The following is a 13121-nucleotide window of genomic DNA, read 5'->3' on the forward strand; positions in this document are numbered from 1 at the left end:
GCTCGGAGAGCTTTCGGAGTGTTTGAGCGTAAGGTACTGTGGACAATACTCGGCGGTAAACAGGAGAATGGTATCTGGCGGCGCCGCATGAATCACAAATTGTACCAAGTGTATAAAGGGCTGAATATTATTAAGGTTATTCAACACCGCAGACTACGGTGGGCTGGTCACGTTGTTCGTATGCCGGAAGAACGTCAAGCGAAGATAATATTTAGTAGAGAATCCGGAAGAGGCCGCAGGCTTTGTGGAAGGCCGCGTACACGATGGCTTTTTGCAGTAGAAGAGGACCTGAGGGCGCTCAATGTTCAGGGCGACTGGAAGCGATTGGCCCAGGATCAAGTCCAGTGGAGAAGGATACTCCATTCGGCGTAGGTTCATGGAAGAGCTGTAGCCCATCAAGTATCAAGTAAGTAAAAGATTGCAAAGGGTTGTTGTATTTGTTCACTCCAAGATCTCGCCCTTGCCCGCGGATCGAAAGATGGGTTCTGAGGCTTCAATGCTTCGATTATTCTGTTACTCATATTAGGGTGAGAAAAGAACACAAACTGCAAGCAGATTACGCTCCAGAGGAATTTCTGGTTGTAAAGAAAAAAGGATCCGATACGATGGTTCGTTCTACACTTTCTGGAAAGGAGTTCCGCCGAAATGTTACAAATTTGGAGAAAGGATCAAAATTTGAAGTAGGATCAGCAGATGCAAGAAACAAACAAAGTGACTCGGATACGGAAGCAGCAGAGAACCTTGGACGAGAAGAGACAAGTGACAAGGGCAATGCAAAGGAAAAGCAAACTGGCCAAACTCTGGGTAAACGAACTCGTCGTGAACCTGCAAAATATGAGGACTAGTAACACTGCAGAACCGGGAGCCAAGTAGGTGATTCGGGGGTTTCAACAACACACTGAACAATTGAACGGTTGATGACAAGAGGAGAGAGAAAAGGGAGGGGGAGTTGGAATAAAACTGTGCTCCGTATAAAAGTAATTATTTTAGTGTTTTAATTATCGAACGCTGAGACAAATTGAGAACACCATAGTAGTGAGGTCGTAGGTTCAAACCCCACCGAAGAAAATGGTTACCCTCCAATGCATTTTTCGAACTAAATATTTTACATGTTGTGGAACAAGAGACGAGCCAGCCTTGGGCTGAAAGTCTCGGTAATAAAGCTATATTTAAAAAAATATGTTGTGGAATTGTACAATTCGAGTTTTCAAACTTCCAATCCGGCTGATCAATAACCGGAAAGTAGGCAATTACCTTTGATAAAACTTTTCTTCTTGTTTGCATTCATACGCGGTGCAACAACGTATAAAAGTACCGTACTCCATCACCATGTTCGTCACGTTTCCACCTTAAAACTTATAGTCTTTTTCCACCTAGTCGGAAAGCTCCCCTTTGACGCAAAAACGATCCAATCGTCTGCCATCATAAAACGAAACAAGCTACCCCACTCTACCACCCACCCAGTTCACCCGGAAATCTCCCACTGGCCCCAACTGTCCCACCCACTCACGAGAGCGTTCGCTCGCTCTCTCGAGTTCCGCCGCGCAGAAACGCTCACTCCTCCATATGGTCGGTGCATGTTTTCCTTCTACCTCACTCGAAGCAATCGTCCACACAATACACCATCATCAGTAAAACGACCGTGCATACAGTTCAAAACGTATGGCCTGCTTCGCTCTCGGGCTTGATTCCACAATCCGATCCGTAATTCCAATCAGTGAGTGAGTGGAGTTTTATCGCGACGGGCACGGCCTTCTGCGCGTTTCATCGGCTGGAGAATAGTCAAAGAAAAAAAAGTTAATTGAAAAAAATATATCATTTGAAAGGTTTCTTAAGCTCAGTGAGATTTCTGGAGAAGGAAATTTTCGAATGGAAAACTCTTTAGTAACCAGAAACGAGTGGAAGTTCCGATTGGTCGAGATTGCAAACGCGAGCTGTGCCATTTTCGAGGTTTGGCCTTAAGGCACAAGGTTTTTTTTTCGCACACACTGTCTGTGTCTCCACTACGGTTGGGGGGAGAGGTCCGGTCGGTTCTTTTGCAAACAGGGACAGGTTTTTCGTCTTCGTCTCCGTTCGGTGCACTGGTTTTGTAAGACGAGAGTGTGGGATATATTTCAATTTGGTTTTCACGCTGTGGTGCAGAGTGCTGCTCTGGGGCAGAGTTTGCTTCGTCTGTGTGTGGGACGACGACGGCCACCGCTGTGTTTTTATGGAAGTATAAAGTTCGCGCAATCGAAGGTCTCCGTCGTACAGTTTCAGTGAGTGAGTAATGATTTCCAATCGAGGTGTCACCGTGATAAGCTTGTTGCGAAAGAAAAGTGTCATCGCAATAGCGTGAAACTGATGTGATATTTGAGTGGCGGTTTCGATTGAAACGCGATTGTGACGGAAGTTCGCGGATGTGAATAGAGCTGTGAACAGTTTTGGACCTGTGACCCTGGGTTCGATCCTCGGTGTGAGAACGGACGTAGTCAGGGAAAATATTGCGATTCTGTCACATTACGCACGAACACTCGAACAAACGAGTGGACTCTCGCGATTCCAGCTTTGATTGTTGAGTGAGTGATTCTCGCTCTCGGCTCGCGTGCGCGATATTTTATCGCGATTTTACTACGAGCGTGAGCTACCGCCATATCATTATTGAGTGCTTGGTTTTGTTGTTGCTTCTGTTGCGTCTCGCGGCGGGTGTTTGTGTTTTTTTTATACATATGCCGTTTCGATTCAATGAAAACAAGCAAATCTAAATTCCTCCATTCATTCGTTTGTTTATTCCGCCGAAGCGAGAGAATCACTCGAAATAAAATAGTTTTTTTGCCACTCGGATGGTAATCGCGACACAACCAGCGTTGGAGATTTTCATTGGCACTCGAATCGCATAGCGATTATCGCCGAAGAACGAAGAGGTCAGTGCGAGTCGAGTCAGCTGCGTCCATTGGGTGCGAGCGGCGACGGTGCGGGTGGCGGTGAGCTCGGACGGTGCTTGATCGCTTCGGTAGGGAGCCATCCGCCAGAATTTGATTCTTTTTCGCGAGGATTTTCCCGCTGAGCGTTTCGTGGAGGCGGGAGCAAAAATCTTCGCCGAGGCAGAGTTTGCAAAATCGATTCACTTCGCGAGTGTTTATCCAGAGCAAATGAAGAGTGCCGGGTGCGCCTTGGTTGTGGGGTGAGAAGAGGCGAGTGTGAAAGGCGATTCGCCACCCGATACAGACCAGAAGAAGCTGTTTCTTTGAGTGAAGAGAAAGAGAGATACAAGGAGTGGGTGGCGAAGGAAGTAGATTCTTCGCATACTTTGAAGTTGTTTGCTCCAAAAGAGAAGATTTTCCTCGAAGATTCACCACCACTTGTTGTCGTTATTGTAATCCACATTTCAAGTGTTGATTGTTGTTGTTGTTATCATTATCGTATTTCCAATCATAATCAATATAGAAAAGTGTGAGCGAGTAAAATTTCTATAAACGGGTTCCCGGAAGAAATAAGTGAGAGTGGAATAGGCAAATGTGTCAGTGTAAAAATATCAAAAACCCCTGTAAAAGTTTATTAATTTCAATGTAAACTGCTGTGAAAGTGGTGACAAATTTTATGTCTAAGCCAATAAAAGCGACCGAAAGAGAACACGCACGCACACACATTGAGGCATAGGAAGTGACCAACTTCCAGGCGATTATTAGCTTTCGGTCGGCCACTTGACGAAGGGTTTTCGCGAGCAGCGCGCATCAAAACAACAACAAACAATAATACACACCGACCAAGATGGCGGATCTCGAAGCGGTGCTGGCCGACGTCAGCTACCTGATGGCGATGGAGAAATCCAAGTGCATGCCAGCGGCCCGCGCCAGCAAGAAGATTGTCCTACCGGATCCAAGGTGAGTTGCGGGACAGGTGTAGCATTTTTTGGTTATGCGTTAACGATTTTTAATAATCCAGCTTTATCCAGCTGGATGATTGATGATGACGAGAATAGGCACCGCTTCATTCGCCTGTTTTATAGAGTACAGAGAAGAATGTCGAATATTGATGTATACGATTCTAAAAATAAACTCCGGCTACGGTACGGTTGGATTGTTGGAGAAGCTTTTCTGTAGCAGGCGACGAGCTCATCACTCATTGTTGGCATGGTGAAATTCCAGAACAGAAATGTAGCGGACTATTGGATTCTGAGAATTTTACGAATGACGTCTATATTAGCATTTTGGCTCTTTTAGCATACAACATATAATTTATAAAACAATAGAATACGGATTGCGCGACTTGATGAGGTTTTGTCTTCCTCTTGTACGAAGTGTACATAAATGCGTAGTACTTTTCATATAAGGCCAGGATATCCATAGTGATATATACCAATCGTCTCAGTTTGAAGAATTAAGGTGGTGTCTGTTTGTGTGTGTGTGTGTGTGGGACACAATTTTTGATACTTAACATTTTTCGATTCACTCATCACAAGCTGTATTGGACGAGGGACACAGTTGTGCCGAAAGCACCCGAAAGACTATCGGACCCATAGTTCCATTCACTAATCAACTTAGTTCGTTGACCTGAGCTCATTGAACATAATCGCGATTGGTCGACGCGTTTTAAAGTTATTAATAAATTAGTGTATCCAGTCATATATTGTTGGTTGGTTGATTTGCGATGAAGTGTTTGTAAAAACCGTAAGGTAGGCAATCTCTTTCAACAATATCTAGGGTACTTTTGCATTCATTACAAAATTTTCACCCCAGCACTCTAGACAAAGCTGAATTTTTCAGATCTCTGCTAACAAATGTTGATTCGGCTTTATAATAATTTGAGTAAAAAAAAACTAGAGAGACTCTTTTGAAGATTTAACGTTTTCAAAAATCAGGCGAGCAATGTCTGTCTGTCCGTGTGTATGTATGTGCATGCGTGCGGTTGCTGAATTTTCTCGCAACAAGGTGGTATTCCATAGGGGGTAGGGTTCAACTATACCTATTGAACACTATTGAACCACTACGCCCTCTGACATTTTTAAATTCGAAGGCATTTCTCGTGGAAATTCAGGAGACTTTTGAGTGGAAATTCAAAAGAATTCATGATGGATATTAACAAAAATTTCATCAAAAAATTAGAAAGAATTTTCCATTATTTAGGAGAAGGAAAGGAAAAGGAAAGGAAAAGGAAAGGAAAAGGAAAGGAAAAGGAAAGGAAAAGGAAAGGAAAAGGAAAGGAAAAGGAAAGGAAAAGGAAAGGAAAAGGAAAGGAAAAGGAAAGGAAAAGGAAAGGAAAAGGAAAGGAAAAGGAAAGGAAAAGGAAAGGAAAAGGAAAGGAAAAGGAAAGGAAAAGGAAAGGAAAAGGAAAGGAAAAGGAAAGGAAAAGGAAAGGAAAAGGAAAGGAAAGGAAAAGGAAAGGAAAAGGAAAGGAAAAGGAAAGGAAAAGGAAAGGAAAAGGAAAGGAAAAGGAAAGGAAAAGGAAAGGAAAAGGAAAGGAAAAGGAAAGGAAAAGGAAAGGAAAAGGAAAGGAAAAGGAAAGGAAAAGGAAAGGAAAAGGAAAGGAAAAGGAAAGGAAAAGGAAAGGAAAAGGAAAGGAAAAGGAAAGGAAAAGGAAAGGAAAAGGAAAGGAAAAGGAAAGGAAAAGGAAAGGAAAAGGAAAGGAAAAGGAAAGGAAAAGGAAAAGGAAGGGAAAGGAAAAGGAAAGGAAAAGGAAAGGAAAAGGAAAGGAAAAGGAAAAGGAAAGGAAAAGGAAAGGAAAAGGAAAGGAAAAGGAAAGGAAAAGGAAAGGAAAAGGAAAGGAAAAGGAAAGGAAAAGGAAAGGAAAAGGAAAGGAAAAGGAAAGGAAAAGGAAAGGAAAAGGAAAAGGAAAGGAAAAGGAAAGGAAAAGGAAAGGAAAAGGAAAGGAAAAGGAAAGGAAAAGGAAAGGAAAAGGAAAGGAAAAGGAAAGGAAAAGGAAAGGAAAAGGAAAGGGAAAAGGAAAGGAAAAGGAAAGGAAAAGGAAAGGAAAAGGAAAGGAAAAGGAAAGGAAAAGGAAAGGAAAAGGAAAGGAAAAGGAAAGGAAAAGGAAAGGAAAAGGAAAGGAAAAGGAAAGGAAAAGGAAAGGAAAAGGAAAGGAAAAGGAAAGGAAAAGGAAAGGAAAAGGAAAGGAAAAGGAAAGGAAAAGGAAAGGAAAAGGAAAGGAAAATGAAAGGAAAAGGAAAGGAAAAGGAAAGGAAAAGGAAAGGAAAAGGAAAGGAAAAGGAAAGGAAAAGGAAAGGAAAAGGAAAGGAAAAGGAAAGGAAAAGGAAAGGAAAAGGAAAGGAAAAGGAAAGGAAAAGGAAAGGAAAAGGAAAGGAAAAGGAAAAGAAAAGGAAAGGAAAAGGAAAGGAAAAGGAAAGGAAAAGGAAAGGAAAAGGAAAGGAAAAGGAAAGGAAAAGGAAAGGAAAAGGAAAGGAAAAGGAAAGGAAAAGGAAAGGAAAAGGAAAGGAAAAGGAAAGGAAAGGAAAGTAAAAAATGTTGCGAAAATGTTGTTTGACTGAAGACGCCATGATTTGAGCTTCTCCCTCCTCCGAGCGATTGCGCTGCTACCGACGAAGAATTTTTACCATAGTCAAGCGATTATGATTCGCACTTTAAAGAAAAAAAAATCATCTCGATTCTACCTTATCTTGTATAAAACGTAGATTCTGAAAAGAACCGGTTTTCAATCCACAATGCGTTTTTTTTACTAACTTGCGCAACCAAACGCGAGTCCGAACCTTGAGGAAAAATTGAACTTGACTGCTGCTGTCCGACAGAAACTCGAAGATTTTCCTTTAAGACGCTACTAGCTAGAATACATTTTCGGTACCGCTACCCGGGACCGCAACCAACGCCATTTTGTCCTGAAAAAAAAGTGCGCCTTTTTAATCACTAACAGCAACTAAGCTAAAATCCAAACATTGCGTTGATGTTTCTCTTGAGTACTGTTGCTGTTGGCGACGGTATGAATAAATCGTTCTCTCCGCTGGGACCGCAGCTACCGGCGTCATCTTGGAACTACGAGGTGAACCGGCCCAGGGCCGAAAACCTCATCAATAAAGATAATAATAATAATAATAAATCTTGGAACTACAGCTGCTGTGTGGCCCTCAAGTCCGCTGTCCTTGATATGATTGAACTGAGGATTAGAGTCCAGCCCGTCGGTTGCACGATTGTGATGTCTGTGCTTGCGATGCGCGTACGGAATTGGTTGATTAACAGTGATTGCTAAAATTCACTTTTTTAATAGAATAGCACCATCAACCCATTATTGTTTCCAATAGTTGGGTTAAACTTTAAAGAGTTGGTCGACCGATTGATACCAAAACCCATAAAATCGGTTGAAAGACGGCTGACTTATTATCCCATACTTCCCGTCCACTTTTCGTGACGGGCTCAAATTTGAATCTGCAGAATGATCCCCTATCTCCCCGAAGGACGTAATCCTACGTCAAAAATTTCTTTATATCGTTATTTCGAGGTTTGACTGTAATTCCGTTCGAAAACCCAATGAAGGGAACTTTTTGGTTTACGAACGGAGTTTACCTGATCTTCCGAATGGAACTCTTTTGGGCTATTTCGGGCTATCGAACCGACAAATCCTTTTGCGCTTCCGAAAGAATGAAAATCCGGAAGGAAATGCGAGAAAATTTCTTCATTGATTCCTCTACGAGTTCTTTTAGAAATTTCTTTAGAAATTCTTTATGAAATTTCTTTGGCAATTTCCTTCGATTTGAAATACCATTTAAAATTTCTTCTAAAATGCCTAAGAGAAATCTTTTGGAATTGTTGAAATTGTTTTAGGAATACCTTCGAAAATTACTTTAGGAGAAATTCCCCCGAAGTTTCATTAGGAAATTCTATGGAAATTCCTTTGGGAATTCTTTAGGACTTTCTACGGGATATGTTTTAGGAAATCCTTCAGAAGTTATTTTGAGAACTCTTCCAGCAAATTACGCCAGGAATTCTATTTGACTTTCTTTTGACATTCCTTCGGAAAATTCTCTGGAAAGGTCTTTTTAAATATCTCCGGAAATTCCTTGGAAACTTCAAATGTAACGTGATTTGTTTTGCATATGGAAAGGTCACTAGGGTTTTTTTAAATATTTTTTCAAAAACTTCCAATTCCTGTGTGATAATGGATAGACTGTAATTGCGACAATTTTCTAGCAAGCAATTCCAAAGTCAAAGCCGGGTTTTACTATTGACATGAATTCTTCGGATGTTCTAAAGCAGCGGTTCTCAACCTGGGGTACATGTACCCCCGGGGGTACCTTAGCTGACCCAAGGGGGTACATCGGACAAAAATGCGTAATGGGGATATATTACAATTCTAATAAAAAACTATTTGTAAAGTTTTAATAATTGTATAAATTTATATTCCAAGACTTTGTATTGTACAAAAAAAAACTGTTGGAAGCCTTCTTCGACGCGGTTCAACAGCCTCCTTCCAAGACCCCTTCAAGAGACTTGGAAACCTCCTTTCGAGGGGCTCAGAATTCTTCTTTCGAGGGTCTGCGAATTCTTTCAGCCAACCCCTACAAGTGAAAGGAAGCCTATTTTCAAATAGTCGGAAACCCAGTTTCAAGAGGCTCGGAAGCCCCCTTTTCAAAAGGCTTAGAAGCCTACTCTCAAGCGGCCCGAAAACCCCTTTCATGCGGCTCGGAAACCCAATCGAGGGGCTCGAAATTCTTCGTTCAAAAAGCTTAAAAGCTTATTTTCAAAAGGATCAGCAAAGTAATTTTAAGATGGTCAATGCCTTCTTTCAAGAGGCTCGAAAGACCCCTTTCATCAGACTCGGAAACCACCTTTCGAAGGGGCTCGGAATTCTTCTTTCAGTCAGCCTTTTTTTGAAAGGGTCGGAAGCCCCCTTCCAAGTGGGTCGGAAGCCCCATTTCAAGCGGCTCGAAAACATCCTTTGGAGGGGCTCGGAATTCTTCCTTCGCTAAGCTTAGGAGCCTACTTTCAAAAGGCTCAGAAATGTCATTTCAAGACGCCCAACGCCTCATTTCAAGATGCTGGAAAGACCCTTTTCATGAGGCTCGGTAGCCCCCTTTTAAGAGGCTCAGAATTCTCCGTCCGAGGGGCTCGGAATTCTTTTAGCCAACCAGCACAAGTGGCTCGGAAGCTTCTTTTAAAAGGGTCGATGAATTTTCCTTTCGAGTGGCTGGACATTTTTCTTTAAAGAAGTCTACTTTCAAACGGTTTAGCAACGTCATTTCAAGATCCTCAAAGCCTCCTTTCAAGAGGCTCGAAAGACCCCTTTCATGTGGCTTGGAAGCATCCTTTTGAAATCCTCGGAAACTTCCTTTTGAGGGACTCGGAATTATTCTATCAAAAACTTGGAAGCCTACTTTCAAAAGGTTCAGAAACGTCATTTCAAGATGCTCAAAAGGTTCTAAAGCACTTTTTCAAGATAATCTTATGAGTTTCACTTATTGAAATAGGGGGTACCTCAATGAATATAAAAACATGAAGAGGCACCTCTGAAGAAAAAGGTCTAGAATCGCTGTTCAAAAGAATTCCTGGGGAATTAACTTCTGACATTTTAAAATAAATTACTTAAATAATTCTTTAGGAAATACCTCCAGGATTTAAAAAAAATCAAGAATACTTTCAGAAATTCCTTTTAAAAAATCTTTCGAAAATTATTTCAGGTATGGTTTACTTTCGGAAATTCTATTCTCTCGGAAATTTATCTAGTAATTCCTCCAGTATTCTTTCCACAATTCTTGGACAAAATTTTCCTCTTGGGATTTCCCATGATCTCTTAAGGAATTACTGGGAGAGTTTCTTCAAGTAATCCTGAAATAATTGCTGAACCAATTTCTTAAAATTCCTAAACCAATTTCCGTAGCTATTTCTGAAGAATTTTTCGCAGGTGTTCCCAAAGGAGTTTCCAAATGTTCCTCTGAAGACTTGCAGCCCCCGCAGTCGAATTCAGCTGCACGGAACGAATATAACTTTCCACGATGTGACTTTGATGCAATCAATGCTAAATTAGCTGCATTGGACTGAGGACGTGTTTGTCAAACCTCGAAACGGTGGATGATGCTGTGAGTGTTTTTTATAACAATGTTTACCAAGTAATTCGTGACATTGTCCCGCTGAAAACCCGAAGGATGACTACAAAATGCCAACAACCATGGTGGAACCCGCAGCTGCGCCAATTACGGGACCGTCTACGCAAGGCCCGTAAACGTTATTTTCTTTCCAGGACAACTGAGAATAAGTATGCTGTTCAACTTGGGGAAGCTGAGTATAACAGCGTGCATGAAGTTCGTTTCCGTAAGTACATTGAACAAAGGCAAAGGAACCTCAAAAAGAACCCTTCATCGGTTTGGTCTTTTGTAATTATACTCGCGAAAGGTCAGCTGGCATTCCGAATAACGTCTTCTATGGCATTCATAATTCTTCCGCCGATAACACTTCTGCAAATCTCTTTGCTGAGTTCTTTCGCAGTGTGTTTAAGTCAGATTACCATTCACCGCCACAACAGTATTTAGATGAATTAAGAAGCTTCAACATCCATCTGCCGCAGCTAAACCTCAGTTTTGACACGGTTTTTAACGCTTTTAATTAAGTTGACGTTTCAAAGGGACCTGGTCCGGGTCCAGATCAGATCCCATCGATCTTCAAATCCGATTTCGATTCTGAACTGTTTGGCCAAAGTACTCGAAAGACTGTAGCATGACAAGCTTTATCCAGCCGTTAAATCCGCTTTATCTGAATTCCAGCATGGATTCACGCAAAAACGTTCGACGATCTCTAATTGATGAGCTTCACCAATAGTGTTATTGGATGCATCGAGAAGCGGCAACAAGTTGATAAATAATTTATAGCAAACTCCTTTATAGTTATCTAGATTAGTTTGATAACTCTGTATTATCTTGATAATCCTATAGAATATGGATGGATGTAATTTCCGGTAAAAGAGTATAAAAACGATTGTAAACTATTGTGTGATTGATTCCTTTATTGAAGGTTAATAAAGAAGGTTGCGTTATAAAACTAGCTCGCGATTTATCAGTGGCGACGAGCGAGAATCACGTGGTAGTCGTGAGGTGTGAAACGTGTTAAAATGTTGGCCGGTACAAGTGAAGTGAAAGAAAGTGTAGTAGGGGACAACAAAGGTGCGAAACTAATCGGATCCTTGGATAATTTCGTACCAAGCGCGGATTTTGATGACTACATGGAGCGCGCCGAAAATTTTTTTGAGCTCAACGGAATTACGGACGACACATTCAAGCGCAAGTTAATCGTCCATTACATCGGTTTACCGGCATTAAGGAAACTGAATCAGCTGCTATACCCTAAAACTCACAAGGATGTGACATACGACGTGGTTGTTACCAAGCTAAAAACATATTTTAGCCCCAAGCGCAACCGTATTGCCCAATCAGTCGATTTTTTCAAACGGAACCAGCTCGAGTTTGAGAAAGTGGCAGATTTTGCAGTTGAGCTTCAGGCATTATCCAAGTATTGCGTGTTTGGAGACTTTTTGGACAAAGCACTGCGGGACAAGTTTATCGCCGGAGTAACGAACACGAAGATACAAGGCGAACTGATGAACAGCGAGGACAACTCATCTTTTGAACAAGCGGTTGCGAAAGCCAAAGTTTTAGAGCAAATAGAGGAAGACATGGCGAAGATGAAGATAAAAACGGGGCGGTAAATCGAGTAAATGCGAACGCCGGAAGCCACGCAAGGAGAGACAAAGGACGAAACGATGTACGGAATAGATCCAGAGGTAGGAGCTACTCAGCAAGTCAAGGTCGTCAATTTTCGAAGCAAAAGCGAGATACAGGAAGAAGAAGATCAACGGTGCGTTGTTTCAACTGTTCCAGAATGGGTCACATCGCGAGGTTCTGCAGATTTCCGAGAGAGAGGATGAACTCTGCGACAAGCGTAACCGACGACGACGAATCGAGTTATAATTCGGAGTGCAGCCAGGCACGTGCTGTCAACCACGTGGCATCAGACGCCCTGTTCCATGAGCTTTGACTATATGGTAAGTGCATTTGTTTTGAAGTTGATTCAGGAGCAACCTATACGATTATGTCAGAACAAGATTACAAAAAACATTTTGCCCAATATCCGCTAAAAAATTCCAAAGTACAATTGGTGGTAATGACAGGGGAGAAATTGATGATAAGGGGAGTGTTAAATGTTGAGGTGAGGAAACCAGAGAAAGATGATACTCATTTTCTAAACGTCGTGGTGGTGAAAAGTACGAGTAAGAAGAATTTTGTACCACTACTAGGTCGGAACTGGTTAGATGTGCTGTATCCTAATTGGAGAGACCGGTTTATCAATTTAATCAGTACTGGTGAGAACTCTGGGTTGGAACGAGAAAGAAATATTTTACTCTGTCAGATTAGATCTAGATATAACGAGATTATCACAAAGAGCCTGGAGGATCCAATTGAGGGATTTATTGCCGAAGTGTATTTGAGAGATGATTCGCGCCCGATCTTCTATAGGGCCAATGAAGTTCCATATGCTTTAAGAGACAAAGTTAGTGAAGAACTAGATCGGCTAGTAAGAGAAAATATAATAAAACCGGTGAAAAGAAGTGATTGGGCTTCACCAATAGTGGTGGTCCCGAAAAGTGATGGCAGTATTAGGGTATGTGTGGACTGCAAAGTTACAATTAATAAGGTGATAAGTACGGAACATTACCCACTACCCAATATAAGTGACATTTTTGCTAATTTAAGTGGTTTTCGGTATTATGCGAAAATTGATTTGTCTGGTGCTTACATGCAAGTGAGATTGTCCGAGGACTCACGAAAATACTTGACAATAAATACACATAAGGGACTGTACGAGTATATGCGCCTACCGTTTGAATAGCAAGTGCGGCGTCCACGTTTCAAAGGATAATGGACGAAATTTTGAAGGATTTGGAAGGTATTCAGTGCTACCTCGATGATATTTTGATCGGAAGTGATACCATTGAAGGATTGAAGAAAAGAGTACTAGAGGTGTTCGATAGGCTAAAGAAATTTAAAGTAAAGGTTAATTTGGATAAATGTGAGTTTATAGTGCTAAAGATAGCATATCTGGGCCATGAGATATCAGAGAAAGGATTGAGCTCTTGTGAAGAAAAAGTAAAAGCAATTACCAGTGTACCGAGACCAAGAGATGCCACGCAGCTCAAATCATATCTCGGAA

General features: G+C 41.6%; 1 protein-coding gene across 1 annotated transcript in view; it reads left to right on the forward strand.

Moving 5' to 3' along the window:
* Nucleotides 1-1728: 1728 nt before the first annotated feature.
* The window catches only part of LOC134226492 (G protein-coupled receptor kinase 1), a 543976-nt gene continuing 532583 nt past the window's right edge, over nucleotides 1729-13121 (forward strand). The window contains exons 1-2 of the mRNA XM_062707302.1: nucleotides 1729-2262; nucleotides 3427-3863. Coding sequence (XP_062563286.1) covers nucleotides 3751-3863 — 113 coding nt within the window. The 5' untranslated portion in view covers nucleotides 1729-2262; nucleotides 3427-3750. The remainder of the gene's footprint in view (nucleotides 2263-3426; nucleotides 3864-13121) is intronic.

The sequence above is a fragment of the Armigeres subalbatus genome, chromosome 3 (genome assembly GCF_024139115.2).
Source record: "Armigeres subalbatus isolate Guangzhou_Male chromosome 3, GZ_Asu_2, whole genome shotgun sequence".
NCBI classification, from domain to species: Eukaryota; Metazoa; Arthropoda; class Insecta; order Diptera; family Culicidae; genus Armigeres; species Armigeres subalbatus.